Below are 18,642 nucleotides of genomic sequence, written 5' to 3' on the forward strand. Positions count from 1 at the left end.
TTATTTAAAAATATAAATATTTGACATAATATTTTCAAAGCAAACATTTGAAAATTCAGAAATTCAAAAAAAATTGTTTCTATATTATAAGTAAAGTGAAAGAACAATCAGTGCAACTCTTTCGGTGCACTGATTTGTAGAATAAAATACACCAAATTTACTATCACTAAATAGATTCATTGCAAAGACTGATCGGTGGTCATTTCAGGATTGATTTTTTTCGCATATGTGAAATTCGTTTCAATTTTTGGGAAGAGACACAATAAATCATTTTAGAGGCAAAAAAGGGCAAATAACTTAGGACAGTAAATGAAATTCTAAGCAACACAATAGACGTAAAGACAGGGGGGACACAAAGGTCACTCAGGAACAGTTAATCCACTAATAGCCATAATGTTAAAAGCTGAGGAAAGTAATGGCATGATAAAAGGCATAATGCCGATGAAGTTTTGATCTACGAAAAAAGCTAGGGAGAGCTGACTATTTCATCCACACCAACTGGTTGGGAGGTTAATAATTTCTCCATAGTCTACAATGTCAGTAACATCTGTTCATGGGATAGTTTGCCTGTTTTCAGAATGAAAAATTTGAGTTTCCAAAAGGACAGATACTCTGTTATCTCTGTTTAAGGCTGTCTAACCTATCCCATTAGGAAAAAAAAGAAAAAAAGTCTGAAAAATTCCTCTGCTCATAGGATGGATTTGAGCACAAGTCTCTTTACCAAGCAAACAAAACCAGTCAGTCAAGAAAACAATTAGTTTGAAAAGAACAATGCTGATCTGGCTGAATGGATAATATATCTGTTCTCCAACCAACCAATAGTTGTGGATTTAAATTCGCCATGTACATGGATGTATGTGAATATTTTGAAGTGGTAGATAAATTTCATCATAATACTATTTAATGGGGCCTGAAGTGGCTTGAAAAAGTTTCAAATTAGGTCTCCAGTAGGGTTCTCAGATTATCTAACCTCAGTCCATCCACAAAGCTAATGTATTATTGGTTACATCCTTTCACAAGTGGAACTAACACTGAAAAAAAAAATAAAAATAAATAAATAAATAAAATAAATCCAATGTACATTTAAGAGAATAAATAGTTAGTTTATAGTAGGCCAGCTCAAATTTTATTGCAGCTAGGTATACCAATTGACAAAGAGTTTCCATTCTAATTTCAATCCACCTAAATTAAATTATATTTTTTTAGATAAAGCAGCAGTCCATTTTGCATCAGTTGAGAATGAAAGAAAGAATCCATTTGGAATGGGAAGTAAATTATTATTATAACACAAGCTCCTACAAGGAATTCAGGACTCACTAAGAACACTTCCAAACCACACAGTGTGCAAAATACTTATATTTCTTTCTTAGAGACCATTTGCCAAAGGTGCATTCACAACATTAATTGGTAAGCATGTTCTATACTATCACCACACACACAAAAAAAGCTGGATCTAATTATACTTCCTAACCATGCTGTTATTCAGTTTTCAGGGATGACCTTAAGTTTTTTCCACTTGCCAGGAGCTTTAAAATCTCACTCGTAAGATCTCCTCATTTTCCATCTATTACTCAGTCTTTGAAGACCACATTCCTTCAATCTATTCTCATATGTACAATTCCACCATGATATCATCTTAGTTACCAGCTACCGAATCTTTTTAACTCTCTTTATCTCCTTTGAAAGCAAGACTAGTTTCATATGACCATGTCATGACTACTAAGCACAGCATTCAAGATGTGGTAATATGAAAGCCCTGCATAGATGGAATAATTTCCTTTTATTCCTAGGAACAGTGCCTCCTTATCCATTGGGCTAAATGGGCTATAGCTCAGGGGTGCCATTGATCGCGCTTAAGAACCAAGTAGCTTTTTTTCTATTGTGTGCATTTTTTATAAATACTAATAAACTACCTTTATTATATTATAAATATTGTTGAATTAAATAAAAATGTGCAATGTCAATATATTTTAAAATAAAAGTTTTTGCAATGAAAGTTATTTAATTAATTATATGTATTATTTAAATATTGCTCAATCCAATGTGATTAAGGTGCCAAATTTTTTTAGCCCACGGTACTCAAACTTGTTAAGACGGCCCTTCCTAGGTGCCAGTGTTCTCTTGAACTGTGATAGTGACTACAATCAGATGTGATGACTTAACCACCTTAGTGATGTGGATTAAACTTTAACTCTATCCACCACCAACCAAAGCTCTCCAGTTTCACTGATTACCAGCAACAAATTACCATTAATAGAATACCCTGCCTACAATGTCCTCAATCAAAAATGTCTAACCTTGCATTTAGCAACAGTAAATCGCCATTCACTCTCTCTACTCTGCTAGAGAACTGGTTTTCTCAGATCAGCCTGCAAGGATTCTGTATCAGAAATATCCATCATCACAATTCTAACTTTGTACTATAAGCAAACAATTGTATATTACTATTCAGACCAATCCAACACCAACCTATGTACAGGACTGTGGTACCCAACTGGCCAACGTCCTTTTAGAATCAGCAACTCTGTACGCTACTCTCTCTCTGTCTGAATAAGAAGTATAACAACATCCAATCTAGTTGGGTGGACAACATCTCTGTTTCTCTTTTAGTGGAGGCTTGGAGGTGCTTGCAAAAGTTCTACATTTGGTTCTACTCTACAGCAGGGTTTCTGAATAATCCAATTCATTAGCTTGCCCCACACTGATACTTATATACCACACAGGCTTACAGAGTTTTGTGAGAATAAATAAAAATGTTGTTACTTTTACTATGCTTACTCAAATGACACACAAACACATCACTGTTTACAACAAAATGTCACAAAAACACTGTTTCTATATTCAGTCAAACAGCAAATGTCAAATGTTCGCATTAAAATAATAGAATATAAACCAAGAGAGTATATATGAACTGCACTGCAGTATTTTTCTCCTGTGACCTTTTATGACAACAGCCTCAGATATAATAAATTGCTCACAGATGTATTTTATGTATTTTTAAGAGATATATAGAACAACATTTTAGAACTACACAAATAAATAATAATAATAAAAAAAGATAAATAATATGGTACTGCAATAATAAAAGGTGCATCAGTAACTAAGTAAGTTAAGAAAACCAAATTATAGCATATCTTATTCACTAAGAAATAACATAGTTATAAGGAATGTTAAATCTTTGATTAAAAAAAAATCGCTAATAGCAATTTTATTTTTTGCACTCTAATATTCATATATATTAGTCAGTAAATTCCACATTAACAGATATCAAAAATGCAAAAGAAAAAAGATATACCTTCCAGAGGTAAAATTATGAAAATTATGTGATCCTTTATAAAGTTGAAGAACCTTATTAACTTCTTCTATACAGCCAGCTAGATAAACAAAAGAAGCATATGTATTTAGAAAGCTAATTCTTTATTTATTAAATTTCAACAATTTTTCAAACAGATGAAACATTTTTTCTAATCATATATATATATATATATATATATATGTGGCGATTAGTTTTTACTCGGTTGTTATACATTTCAAAATTTGTTTAAATAATTCAATGTTTATTAGTATTCCTTTCCTTTATAAATACCTGAAGAAGGCTGCTATATGCCGAAACTAGTAGTATTTATCATTAAAATCTTTATATGTTATCTCGGTCTTGGAGTCATTAAATCTATTTTTTGAAATATATATATATATATATATATAAAGATATCCCTTGCTTAACGCAGAATTTGATTGATGCAGCGAAATTAATTGCAACAATCCCTTTATATATGCGGCAAGTTTTAATCAATGTTTTAATTAACAAGCCTTTAAATTTAATATGCAAAAAACATGCAAGCCTCAAGGAGTGTTTCCTGACCGAGAGAAAGAAAGAAAGAAAGCATCATGATGATGATGATAACGCACCTGGTCATCCAAACTCTCTTAATGATGTGTGTGCGAGAATGTGAAAGTTTTATTTTTTTCACCAAATACGACATCATTGCTACAACCCATGGACAGGGGTATCATTGCAACTTTCAAAGGCTATTTTCTTAAAAAGACAATCTCAGGAGAAAATGCGTCTACCGTCCAAGAATTTTGGAAAAATTTTAACATTAAACACACAATTGAAAACATTCATGACTCGTGGGAGCAAGTGTCTTCTAGCTGCATGAGAGCTGTTCAGAAAAACCTTTTGTCAGAATGCACTAATGACTTAGGTTGTTTTCAAAATCCCATGAACAACGTGGTTGAAGAAATTGTTGCAATTGGTAAAGACCTTGGTTTTGATGGTGTTGATGCAAAAGATGTTAAAGAATTATTGGATTCAAATTCAAAAGATTTCAGTGAAAACGATCTTCTCGAAATTGAACACCAACTCACATATGAAGACAACGAACAAATTAAATGTGAAGATGAGGTTTCAAAGAAGATAACAATCAAAGAACTGAATGGAATATTTCGCATTTTAGAATCGCTTAAGAAGCAAGTAATGGATACGGATCCAGATGCTAATCGAAGAATGGTTGTTTGTCAAGGTTTAGAGAGTCATTTTGCTTGTTATTGTAGAATTAATGCTGTTAAGAAAAAACTAACTGTTTAAATGACCCTTGATAACATTTTTTGATAAAAAAATTGCAGTAACTAATGCAGGTACAAGCATTTATTAAACATTTATTTCGAATTCATTTTTTTTCTTTCCTAAAAGAGTCCCATATATAAATGAGTAATTAATAGAGTAATCGATCATGGACGAATTGTAATTTTTACCATTGATAATTATATTTGATATACACTAACACCGAGGGATTAATTAATCGCCTTAATCAAGGGACACCTGTATATATATATATATATGTTCAATTCAACTCCAAATGACTTGTGTCATACTATCTATGGTCAGTAGCAGACCAAACTTTAAAACAGTATGGTGGGGAAAAAAAAAAATGTACACTTGGCAGTCGACTTACGACTGACTTCTAACCTTTCTAATCTTTTTCTCATCTTCATAATTTATTTTTATAATCATTTAAATTTATAATATGTATATCGTACATAATGTGAAAAATAATACTGTACATACTGTTGTAAAAGTTCGATGCAGAGGAAATTTTTGTTTGCCTAACGCATTGACCTTTTACTGAAGGTCAAACCTAGAGAACGTGTAAATATGTTTATTGCATTATCTCTTAGTTTTGTTTATAGAATATGTACAACCCAACAGGAATTAGTTTACTCCTTTCAAAAACAAAGCATGTAAAATTGAAAATGCCAATGGCAACACGGAGTAGTCAGGAAGCTGTTTGATTCCTGTTTGCATAGTCAGTCACAGGTGGCCTTCAAGGTCCGAGCAGAAAGGAACGAGTGAAATCAAACAGGAGTTCTGCAGGCCAACCGAATGGGATTAAGAACATAAGAGAGGATAGCAGCAAAAGTTTCAGAATCCAGTATCGGATTAGTAACATGAAAGGAGATAGCGGCGAAAGTTCAAGAAATCAGCTATCACATGATATTGTAATGGAGATCCAAAACTGAACCCAAGGCATGGAATATGAGGGAGATATAAGTGAGGAATTGGGGAGTGATAAAAATCGACACCCAGAGAGACAGTCACTTAGTGAGTGAACCAGGAGGAGTTGCTGCCCAGATGCGAAGAGAATCTGATGGAAGGAATCCGAAGGTCGATCTGCCATAAAGCCATTCGAGTCTAAAAGCACGGATGTCCCGCGGTGAACACGGAGGGAGACGAAACATCCAGATGCTATTCTGCTCCTACAGAGTCTGTGAAAAGCCGACTATCGTAATCTCGCCCGAGTTTTCCACACTGGAAAGTTGTCCCTCGCACCCCACTTGCTGACCCGCCGAAGCCGCTGGTACTACATGAACTTCGAGGTTAAGGATCCTAAAGCCCGGAGCAAAAAATAGGAACATCTGACACCGCAACTGATAGAAATAGCCGATGCATCAATAGAAGAACACTTCACGTGAGCGTGATATCATTTGTTATAAGTTACATATGCTGTAAGAAAGATATAATAACTGACTGTTGAGATTTATAGGATAGCCAGAGAATAACTAATGCACTCTTTGTCATAGAAATTAATAGTTATGTAGAGCGGAGTATAGCTAATTCCTGAAGAGTTACATGGGTTTTAAGAGTGATCTGTAACTTGTAAATAATTAAGTGTTTTGATATAATTGATAAATTAATGTATATGTTCTGATAATATAGATGCAGTTTAAACTAAGGTACTAAAATTCATGTGATAAATTAAGTAATATAAGATAACTGAGTGACCGGAAAGGATTGACATGTATTTTAATGAATCAGGGTATTTGACGTGTGAGATATTAGCTTAGAAAAGTTTTATCAATTAACGGAATAATGAGAGGGATGTTTGTTATAAGAGGTATTTAGATAAACTGCATGAATTTGACTGATTTGAGATTAAACAGAGGATAGTTCCAATGTACCTTTTGTATTGTATATTTCTTACTTAGCATTCATTAAATAAGTCCTTTGAAATTTTACAAAAAATTGTTGACTGATCTTATTTCATCGCAATGCATTGATCTGAAATAAATCAAGCCTGTAAGCGGGTAATCACTAGAATCATACTAGAGAGAAATGCCATGACTGTTAAGACTTTTTCTTTTGAGATGTTGAAATTTGGTTAATTCATAGTCTTCTGGAAGTTTTCATAAATTCTTGTACCAATCTTGGGACATGGAGGCACAGTCAGAAATTAATATAAATATCCATGGTTCTCAGGTATAAGAAGTACTGAATCACTGAAGGTAGTATATGTAAAGGGACCACGAGCGAATTCTAAGAAAAAGAGTATAAACTGAATATAAATGGAATGGAAACAATAGAACATAGAACATAATATATTAGAAGAACGAAAACAATAAAATATTACAATGGTGCAGTCGACAGGATAAAAATCCACAATAATTGAAGAGTGGATCAGATCAGGCCAACAAAGTGTATAATAAGTGTATTAACTTTAGAAATATTTGAATAGATAGAAATTCTGTAAGAAAATTTTTTTAACGTGAATGTGGATAACGTAAACTCAGAAGCCACAAGTACCAACACAATGGGTGACAGGGAATTTTTTCGTACAATTAATCCCCAACTAGTTAGCCCATAATTCCCTGGAGAGGATCACAATGATGTATTGTCCTTTTTCAGGTTTGCTGAAGAATTAAGGAACATTGGCAAGTGGTCCGAGTTCCAGCTTCTGATAATACTAAGATGCAAACTGATTGGCAGGGCAAAAAACTTCCTGTATTCATCCCCCATACTAAGAGACACTTTGCAATTAGAGAAGTTTAAAGAAACCCTAATAGCCCAGTTTTCAAAGGTCAGAAGCGTAGGTCCAAACCTCTGGAGATTACAGAAATGCACTCAGGAGAGAAAGGAATGCGTGACTGAATTTTATAACAGATTGCTAACTTTGGCAAACAGCTTTAGTATATCAGATAATGATAGGAGTTTAGACTGGGTGATGTTTCAACAATTTAGATTAGGGATAAGGGAAGAGTACAGGGAAACAGCGTTCAAAAGAAAATTAATACATTAAATGAGTGCTACCCAGCGGTAAAGGAAAGGTTAGGCTATTTTTATCCAACATCGGGTGCCAATCAAATTCACGTTATCACTAAAGAAATTGATTTAGGGAAAGATGAAAAAACGAAAAAAGAATCCTGAAAGTTTAAAGGGGAGGATGAAGGAACAGCAAATGGAGAAAAATGAAAACATAAGTAAGGCAAGTGAGATTAACAAAATGGAAAGGGATGAAGTAATCACCTCAAGTGGTACAGACTCTTTCACAAATAAAGAGATACACTCAATGATAAAAAGAGAGGCAGAAAGGGCAATTCAACCCCTAATGGATAAACTTGACTCTGTGTCCAAGCAGCTGCAAGAAATCAGAGCAAGGCCATCCATAGACCTCCAGTCAGGAATGAGTAGCTAATGAGGGGAAGTACCTCAATGCTATAGTTGCAACAAGTTTGGGCACATAGCCAGATACTGTTATAAGAATAAAGAAAGAGTCTATAGAGGTAAGCAGTTTGAAACAAATGTGCTGGACACTAGCCGCCATCCCACGAACCTACTGAGGAGATTTAGGAGAGAAAGTCGGAAGCAACACACTGAACTCTTGACCGTAGTTCAAGGCAGAATAAAAGGAATACAGTGTGAAGTCCTACTGGATACTGGATCCCAAGTATCGGTGATAACGGGATCCCTGTTCAGAAAGTTAAAATCCAGAGTATCCGATTGTGTAATGAAGCTAAGGAAACCGGTGAAGCTGTGTGGAATCACAAACTCCTCTATTTATGCTCCAAACAAGCTACAAGTAAACTTATGGTTGCCCAGTCTCGAGTTAAATGTAATGCCTGAGTTGCTACTTTTACCAGAAACCTCTAGACAAGGGAACCGAGTTATACTCGGGACAGATTTTTAAAACGTCATGGGTTCCAATGCAACTTCAGTATCCAGGAATTTTCTCTGATGGGAGTTAAATGGGTTAAAAGAAATAATCAGGGATTTCAAACTGACAAGGCCAGCAAATATAGAAGTATAAATAACCACAACAATCGGGAGGATGAAAATGCTGAGGTGAGTCAAATTGAAAGAGAAAGCGAGGAGAATAGTCCCTCAGAGAATGAAGGTGCCCTGTATATAGAAATAAAAGAGGCTTTTCACATCTCGAGTGTGAAAATGGAAACAAATCAAGGGGAAGACATAGAGATTGCAGAAACTAAGGGCACAATGAAAAAACATTTTTTTGAAAAAGAGAAGGGGATCAGCACCAGACATCCCACACGTCCGGATCATGCTAAACCACGGGTAAAGAAAGGGAACAAAAATAGAGTCTGGAGTAAGGTAGAAAGCAATTATCTGGGAAACAAATTGAACATTAAATCTAAGAAATATGGGTCCCAACCCGTTTCACAAAGAAGAGAGCCCACATGGTGGACTGAGTGCTTTCTTATCTTGCAAATGGCCAATGAAACTGAGTACTACCCAACCCAGAGAATTTATGATCAGAGACTAAGGGACACGAGAAACAAAAATAAATAAATAAATAAATAAAAAATTATCATCCATTTATTCAATGCATAAAAATTTTTCATGAAGGGGGGGGGGGGGCAATGTAAAAGTTCGAGGCAGCAGAAATTATCATTCACCTAACGCATCGACCTTTTACTGAAGGTTAAACCTAGAGAATGTGTAAATATGTTTATTGTATTATCTCTTACTGTTGTTTATAGAATATGTACAACCCAACAGGAATTACTTTACTCCTTTCAAAAACAAAGCATGTAAAATTGAAAATGCCAATAGCAACACAGAGCAGAACCCACGCTTGATGGGTTCTGTTAACTATTATTCTATATTTATACTAAAGATACAGAGAAAGAGAGAGAGGAGGGGAGCTCCCCTCCTCTCTCTCTCTCTCTTTGCCTGGAGTATATAAAGTGCCATATTCCTTCAAGTTGTCCTACTATGGACAGACAGGAAGATCAGCCAACATCTTCATGGAAGAACACAAAAAATACATCTGCAGTCATGAATATGGCTATTCGGACCTTGTAGACCATGCTTTAGATACAGCTCATAAAATCAATTACAAAAAGACTGCCATGCTCCATCACAGGAAATTTAGAAGAAAAAGACTATTTTTGGAATCTGCAGCTACTATCAGAAATCAATCTGATCTGAATAAATATGGTTGCACTAAAGTTCCCAAAATATGGGAAACACTAATACTTTGAGATCCCAGTTTACATCCTAGGCTCTTGCCCAGAGAGTGCCCCAGCTAGTTAGGACCAGTCTTTTGTTCACGTGTTTCATTTAGTTTGTGTTGCCTTTATGTGTGTGTGTTACAAGTCTTATATTGTACCCCTTGATGATGTCTCAGTGACTGAGATGCATTATTGGAAGAATTAAATATTATTTTTATTCCTTTCTCAGTGCTGTTTCATTCCATTAAGTCTGAATCGATAACAAGTTTCTCGTAGCATGTAAGCCTTAACACACAAAATCACAAGAGTTGATAAAGAAGAAGGATGATGATGCAAAGGAGTGAGTCTTATCTTTGGGAGATGTTTTGATGGTAACATCTGGATGTGAGAGCAGCAGAAGCATAGAAGAGTAGAAGAACACTCTGAAGAGACTACTGCAAAGAATGACCTTCAAAGCAAGCAGAAGGATCAACTGCCATTTGGGTAGGAGGCAAGTTTCCTTCACTTGGCCTTTCGAAATTGGATTTTTTAATATTATTTATTTATTATTATTTTTTTTGCATATATTGTGAGCTGTAGTGTAGGGTGAGTCCGTAGCTAGTTTTCGTCTCAAGTTTCTTGAGAGATGCCAAATATTTTTGGACTGCCTTGGCACACCAGTTGGACAGTGACAGGTTTTTTATTTATTTTTATTTATTTCAGTTACAGTTACACCCTGAGTTACATAACACGTGACTTAAGTAAATTCGCAGTTACGTAATAAATCCACTAGCGCATATGAACACATTTGACAGCCTTATTGCAGTACAGTAGTAGATGCCTCATACGGTTAGCTCAGTCACTTGTTATCATTGCTAGTTTCCTTGTTTTTTTTTATCCTTAAAATGGAATGCAAATGCAAAACCGAATGCACTGGTAATAAATCTAAAAAACAAAGATCTGCAATTACTTTAGAAGAAAAGTTGAAAATAATTGTATGTATGAAGGCAGGAAAATTCTATCAACAATAGCTCGGGAAATAAATCGACCTACTTCAACAGTGAACATAATAGTGAAGTATAAAGTTTACATTGTATACTGATATCAGAAATGGAGAAATTGTTGTCTCACTGGAACGATGATCTGACACAGATGCAGATACCATTAAGTTTACTGATTATCCAGGAGAAGGCTATGTCCTTATATAAGGATTTAAAAGCGCAGGATGGCATCACGGACACGGAGAGTACATTTAAAGCTGTGTCAAGAAACATACAAATCTGAATAGCATCAAAATCACGGGTGAGGCAGCAAGTACAGATACAGATGCAGCAAGTCTATTCCCGGACTTCTGACAGAAATAATTGAGGAGGGAGGAATATTTGCCTGAGCAAATATTTAATGTTGATTAAACAGCTCTGTTTTGGAAGAGGATGCCAACACAGACATTTATTGCAAAAGAGGAAAAATCTAAGTCTGGATTCAAGGTCACAAAAAATTGGATCACTGTTATGATTGGCGACAACATTTCAGGAGACTTAAAACTTAAGCCGCTTATAGTGTACTATTCCCAGAGACCGTGCGCCTTTAAGAACACTGACACAAGTATGCTGCCGTAATTTGGAAATCCAACACCAAGGCTTGGGTTACATGTGCACTGTTCAGAGACTGGTTCAATAACCACTTTGTTCACCAGGTGAAGGAATATTGTGCCAAGAAAGGAATCCTGTTTAAAGGGCTTCTGGACAATGTTCACGGTCACCCAGAGGAGTTGGATGACTTTTATCCTGACGTAAAAGTTGTTTACCTTCCTCCTAGAACTACCTCACTATTGCAACCTATTGATCAAGGCATTATTGTGATCTTTAAAGCCTACTATCTGCGGTGAACGTTTTCCCAAGCAACCAAGGCCATTGATAGTGGTAAGGACATTACTCTACATGATTTTTGCAAGAACTATAATATCCTTAATGCTATCAAAAACATTGGGGTGGCTTGGGATGAAATCAAGCAGACAACAATGAATGCTGTGTGGAAGAAATTCTGCCCAGAAATGGTGTCCATAATTTTAAGTGTTTCACGGAAGGAGAGCAAACAATGACTGATACAGGTGATGAGTTGACACAAGAATTACAGCAGGGGACAGAGACGTGTGTGCAATTGGTACAGCAATTAGAGCTGGAAGTGGATAATGGTGACATTAATGAGCTTCTTTTGAGTCACGATGAAGGCCTAACTAATGATGACCTTTATTCAGTTGGAGGCATTCCAAAATTCCGAAGAAAATACTAAGCCGATTGAACTGCCAGACATATAGAAATTTACAATGAAGGGACTAGAAGAGGTTTTTAACTTGATAGACATGGTGTTAGCAAAATTAGAATCGATGGATCCGAACACTGAGCAGTTTGAAAATGTTAGTTGCCATATCTATTTCGATATGTCTAGCTACCAGGCCATCTATGAGGACAAGAAGCATGTGACCAAAAAATCTACTCTAGACACGTTTGTGAGATGCTGTTCACAACAAAGTCAAGATGACAACTCAGATGACCCCAACTACCTTCAGCCTTCAACATCAAAAGGGGTAAAACTTCCCGCAGAACAGCATTCCTCAGAACAGTCAACTTAGCCGTCACAAGACATTTTTTTATTTGAAAAGTGAATATTTCAGTTTGTTTTTATATTCTTTTATATTGTGTATTTTTCATACATTCAGATTTACAGTATATATATTATTCAAATACAATTGATAAATTTTTTTATGATTGAATTTTTTTTTAATCACCCTAAAAATGAAAAATATCTGATTAATGGCAAAAAAATTAATGTAAGAAAGTGGTATGAGTAGCTATTGAACATTTTATTGTATGTATGTAATTTATAAATTCGACTTATGTAAAGGTTTATGGAAGAACGCATTACTTACGTAACTCAGGGTATAACTGTAGTTGGTTTGATTGGAGGCTATATAGATTAAAAATGAGAAAAATAATCAGGGCATGGGAAGAAGTACAATTACTAACCTGGAATTCTATATTCTTCTGTGGTAGTTTCATTAGAGGATGCAAAAGCAAAGGTAGGTAACATATACGAATAAGTCCTTGCATCACAATTCGTTTTAGAATTAAAGCACTTGGTAACTCTTCTTATAGCTAAAAATAACAAAAATCAATGAAATATTTATTTCATGATAACAAAAATAACTACTGTACTACATAGTGTTGAAATTTTAAATATTTTAATTTTTAAAATTTATTGTGCAGAACAAAAATTCTCACTTGCAGTTGCGTTTACACTTACGTTGCAGAATAAATGTGGTTTTTCTGAACAAAGTAACGGAAGACACTCTTGCAATCTTAAAACTGTACTAATAAATATCATGAAACTCATTAAAGGCATAGGAAGTGTGGATAATGCCAGAAACAACACTAAGAGCTCAAACTAATCTTGAACTATCAAGATAACACACCATATCTCCACAGGTCTAATTCCCACTGATGACTAACTTCTTCTGACAGATGAAATTTGATTTCTGCCTGATGACAGGCCAAATTTCTCACAGACAAGAAGCAAAATTGTATCTCATTATATCATGAAAACAAACTGCTTACTCATGTGGTAATATATGGATAAAAAATGAATATAATTTCTTGTCCTTGATGGTTCATTGTTTTGTTAAGGGATTGATCCCCTGTGTCTGGCGCATGAGTAAGCTATGATGTCTGTTCTTGAATATCCAGGAAGTTAAAGCATCTTTGACACCTAACATAAACAGCAACCCAAATGTTTGATATTAAGAAACAGCATTATGATTGAGGTAAATATAATTTTTCATTATGGCTTAAACCACAATGTAAAATAATGGTACAACATAACGGAATTTCATGCTGGGTTAAACAAGGGCCCTCCCCATTGTTTTCATAAGGGAACCAGGGTGAACAGTGAAAAGTCAGCTACTGGAACAAATCCCAGAACAGGTCCCAACCGAACATCAATAGAGTTCAAGATTGGTACTAACAACATAAGAAGCATCAATAGAAAGGAAATGGAACTAGTAGAAGAATTGAATAAGTAGCAGATCAACATAAGAGGCATGACTGAAACAAAGAAGACAAAAAAAGGTGAGATCTTTCTAAGCAACAAATACAAAATGTTGTATTCAGGCAATGAAAATCAAGGAAAAGAGGGAGTAGCTATAGTATACAACACTAAAAATGAGGATAATCCTGAATGGCAGGCAATATCCAGTAGTGTGATGTGAGCAAATATCAGACTGTTTACTCGTGTGGGGAACTGGACCATGAGACTTATTAGTGCTTATGGTCCCACAGAAGGTTCTACTAAGGAAGAAATGGAGGAATTTTTTGAGGCATTAGAGAGGGTAGCTGGCTCAATGAAAAAGAAAAGATACTTGTTGGAAATCTAAACAACAGAGTAGGAAGTGATTACTAGACATAGAGAAATGTTTTGGGAAAATTTGCATTATTATTAGCTCAAAGCTAATAAAATAAAGAACTATACTTGCGAAATGGCTAAGAACAACCGTGGAAGGGAAAATTGGTAAAGAACAAGCTGGAATCATGCCAAATAGAGGTTGTAAGGATCAGATTTTCACTTTAAGACAAATAGTTGAGAAATATTAGGAATATAACAATGATTTGTATTCAAGTTTTGTTGATGTGTAAAAGGCATATGACAAGGTGCAAAGAGTAAAGCTGTTCAAAGCGCTCCAGTTATATGGTGTAAATGGAACATTATATCAAATAATACGTAATCTCTATTTAAGCTGCAAGTCAGCAGTTAGAATTGAAGGAGATGGTTTGATGTTAAATCAAGTGTGCGACAAGGGTGCACATTATCAAGGAAAGTGGTATTAAATCTGATATCAAAATTGGTGATCTTAACTCTTTACTTTAGAAATATAAGATCTTATATTTCCATTTTTTAAGGCAACTTTTTACTGTATCAATCCATCTACATCTTGGTCTTCCTCTGGGTCTTTTTCCTGCCAACCTGGCAAAGAGTACTTGTTCTGCTAATATTTCTTCTCCCATTTTGTTTAAGTGTTTAATATTAGTCTTGACAGATAACAGATTAATTTGGAGGAAAATTGTTGATCAGAAGTTAGTAATGGTATAACTTTTTCATATAGTACTATCATTATTATCCTGTAATAGTGATAATAAACCCTTTGAGAGCATACATCAGGAATTTGATGATAATGATAATTTTTCAGCTGGCTCATTGAATCATCTTCTTTCATGTTAAAGATTGGATCTGTAAGAAAATTCACTGTAAGCAACAAGCACATAGACTTCATAGATGTATTATCCACAAGATATCTGATCTCATTACAGAAATATCAACATACAAGAACTAATTTTTGAACTATAAGAGTAGACAGTGGAAGCATCATAGAAGATCCCCATTAAGTCTTAGTGCATTACTAACAAAACATGAACAAAGCTGACAATATTACTGATATCACCAACAGCAAATTTTACTGTTAAGTGAAAGTTACTTCTCATTCAGCATAAGACAGAGTTACAATTACACTGCACATGGAAGCCGCAAAACAATAACTTGTGGAATGACAACATTGATCACCATAAATTTATTCTCCTCCATAAAAAAAAAAAAAAAAAAAGGAAAAAAAGGGTCTAAAAAAATGGAAAATTGGTGACTAATTTCCATTGTTAATACAGACTATAAAATCATTCAAATTATCACGATACTATATATTCCACTCACCACATCAATGTCACAATATACAGAAATAAAATGAAGCTGTCCATTATCTGGTCTTCTTTACACAACTGTCATAGTATTTTTTGAATTAAATACTCATATATATATTAACATGTGTATGATTTTATTATAAGATCCATACAAATATTAATCTGCAGCACATCAGAAATATGATAAGTACTTTACAATGAAAGAATGGGGTCTTGTAACACTTAGCTAAGAGAAACCTTTGGCTGTATTGGGTTCAAAAAACCTTATTTGTCAAATTGCTTGAAAGTGTAGAGTTTTGGCCACTGCATCACTTATTATTAAAGTGTTATGCTCTGGTATATGCTTCTGTACAAAAATAAACAACAGACCCACAACATCTATGCCATATAACAGAAAATTAAAACAAGACTGTCAGCTATCTGGCCTTCTTCATACAATTGCCATAGTCTTTCCTGTGCAGTTAACTACTTAGTGAAGCATGTTCTTTGTATGCAGTTTATCAAGGCATGAATCTTAGCCAATGCTGCTGATGATGATGTCATCATTATAGTTTGTCAAGAGGATTACTGCTTATGTAAACAGCTGCACATCAAGTATATTAGGAGCTAAACTAAATCCATACCAAAACCAATAAATCATGGTGCAGCAACTGGAAAGATCAAACTAGTACTTGTGTTTAGCCATGGTTTTGATGAGAGCAACAAATATTTTGCATCCACCTCGAAAAGACGCACTTACATCAAAAATTGGGAGGCTATAATTCAACACTTCCAACAAGTTAGAAGATTATAATTATCAACCAAATAATGGTACTGTTTACACTAAAGATTCATATTCCTGTAGTGCAATTAATTTAAGCAAAAGTTATAATTTGCTCATGTGAAATAAAACCATCTGGTACTCACACTCCAAGCCAGAAGCCCCCCCACCCCCCCTTTTTAGGTTGCATTGAATTGGCAGGGGTTGAGAGAGAGAGAAGGAATCTATTGAAGTTCTTTCTGAAGAGGCAGAGATTATAGTCTTGAGGGAATATGGGGAATGCTGTTCTTGAGAAGAGCTAGATGGAATGAAAGATTAGTGGGAGTAATAGCAGGGTCAACCAATAGATTAACTGAATCTGTTGAACAGTAAATGGATGTCAGCCAGTGCTCATGCTATTATAGTATTGTTATTTAGCAGAAATGGGGGGAGGGGAATGAATACAGTTCTGCTACAGTACTTGGAGTATTGGAAAGACAATGTTATGTGAGATAATGGCTGGAGAGAAAATGCAAGAAAGGGGTTATTAATTAGCTGAATTGTTCTCATCTAGATAGCATCAAGTAGTTTTAGAAGTTTTGGGATTTGTACAATGAAAAGTAACATCTTAAGTAAAAAAAAGGATGACCGACTAGGTTGTCATGCAACATTAGTACTGTAGCATTCTTTTCTTCCTTGATTTGAGTTAATAAATTTGTTTGTTTTTTTTTAGTGCTTCCATAGCGCAATTGGAAGAATGATGGTACGTTGCGCTCTTTGATTAGAAAAGGCTTAAGTTCGATTCTCGTCATGACGGGAGGAATCTTTATATGGACTTTTTCAACTGAAGGTGAGTTAGCCGATCTCATATGGAAGTAGCAGGGTTTTTTCTCCCGGAAACTCGGGTTTTTCATCCCACATACAGACAAATCGGCCCTTCAGAACACACGCAATTTACAGACAAAAAATACTAGCTATGGTGATTGGTGTTGTGGACAGTAGATGTCGTTGATGTGGGTGATTGGTAGTAGAGATTCTGTGTAGTGGGTGTCTCCTGCGATGAGTCTTCGGACTCCTTGGAGGTGTTACGAATAACGAATAATAATAATAACAGAAAGATGGTGTATGAAATATATGCATTAGTAGACAGACCTGAGGAGAGAACACCACTTGCCATTACATAACGAATTATATGGAATTCAACCTTCTGTCCAGGCCTTTTAAATTATGCAGTGCAACCACTGTAAAATAAAACAGTAATATATCCATATTTGAGCATTTTTCTAATTGATTATCACCTACTTCATCTGTCTTTCCACAATTCACAATTTTGTTAACTTTTTCTAACACTGTTCTGACACTTGTTTAATTAAACAATTTTTCAAAGTAATTATTTTGTACGTCTAGAATATTGCCAGTTCTATATAGCACTTTAATTCATTTTAGAGTGCAATTTCCTCCATTTCTACACTTTTTTTTTCAATTGCCTACCACCAGAATATTTTGTCACCTTCCTAATATTTATCTTCTATATTCTTGCCAAAGTCTTCCCATGATTTTTGTTTAGCTACTTTTATACATCGCTTTACATTTTTCTCTGTATTCTCCTGGAGAAAAATAAAAGATGAGTTCCTAGTAAATAGGTCACCATGTGACCTATTTACTAGGAACTTTTAATACATCTTTCCCATTTGCCTCTTTAACTTCTTGAATCCACTATGGAGTTTTGATTTTTCTATCCTTGCAGACAGGTTCGTTATGTGCCTCTCTGGCTAAATCAATGTTTTATCCAGCATCTGCCAATGAATCTTCAAGATTCTTGATTTTAAACTTTTTCATTTTTTTTTTAAAATAATATTTTTAAAAATAATATAAAATAATAATAATTGTATGTGAACCTACAATTGACTTTACCTCTGAAACTGCTACACTCATTCCTTTTAAAACTTTAACACACTTTTCTTTTCAATAGTGATCACTTGCTATTTCTAATCCCCTGTATATTCTTGTGTAAACCAGAATGAAGGTATTGCTATCGACAATAACAGTCAAAGATTTTTTTGTGTTTTCTTTGCATGTGAATTTATGCATATCTTTATGTTGAACATGGTGTTTGTAATGACTAGTCCATGTACTGAATAGAAATTCATCAGGTACTTGCCATTATTATTAGTTTTGTGCTCTTTACTCCAAATTTTCCCAAAACATTTCTATGTCTGGTAAGCATTTCTTACTTTGCTGTTTTCAATTCTTTTCCTTTATGTCAGCTCACTTCTGTGATGACTATAATTCCTAATTATCATTAATGGACAGATTGCATAACAGTGTACCAAGGACTGATCCTTGTAGTACACCACTAGTTACCTTAAATCTTGCAAACTCAGATCCCCAGTATACCACTTTTTGATATCTGTCAGTTAGCCATTCTCTTATTCA

General features: G+C 34.7%; 1 protein-coding gene across 3 annotated transcripts in view; it reads right to left on the reverse strand.

Annotated features, from left to right (window-relative positions):
- Positions 1-18,642, reverse strand: part of LOC150110620 (pseudouridylate synthase 1 homolog) — a 156,677-nt gene that overhangs the window by 74,210 nt on the left and 63,825 nt on the right. For all 3 annotated transcript variants that reach the window (XM_090395297.1, XM_090395278.1, XM_090395287.1), the window contains exons 5-6: positions 12,753-12,881; positions 3,296-3,374 (exon numbers count right to left, since the gene is read on the reverse strand). In XM_090395297.1, the coding sequence (XP_090251423.1) occupies positions 3,296-3,374; positions 12,753-12,881 (208 nt within the window). The remainder of the gene's footprint in view (positions 1-3,295; positions 3,375-12,752; positions 12,882-18,642) is intronic.

The sequence above is a fragment of the Typopeltis vanoorti genome, chromosome 1 (assembly GCF_054136105.1).
Source record: "Typopeltis vanoorti isolate ZY-2024b chromosome 1, IOZ_Tvanoo_1.0, whole genome shotgun sequence".
Classification (NCBI taxonomy): domain Eukaryota; kingdom Metazoa; phylum Arthropoda; class Arachnida; order Uropygi; family Thelyphonidae; genus Typopeltis; species Typopeltis vanoorti.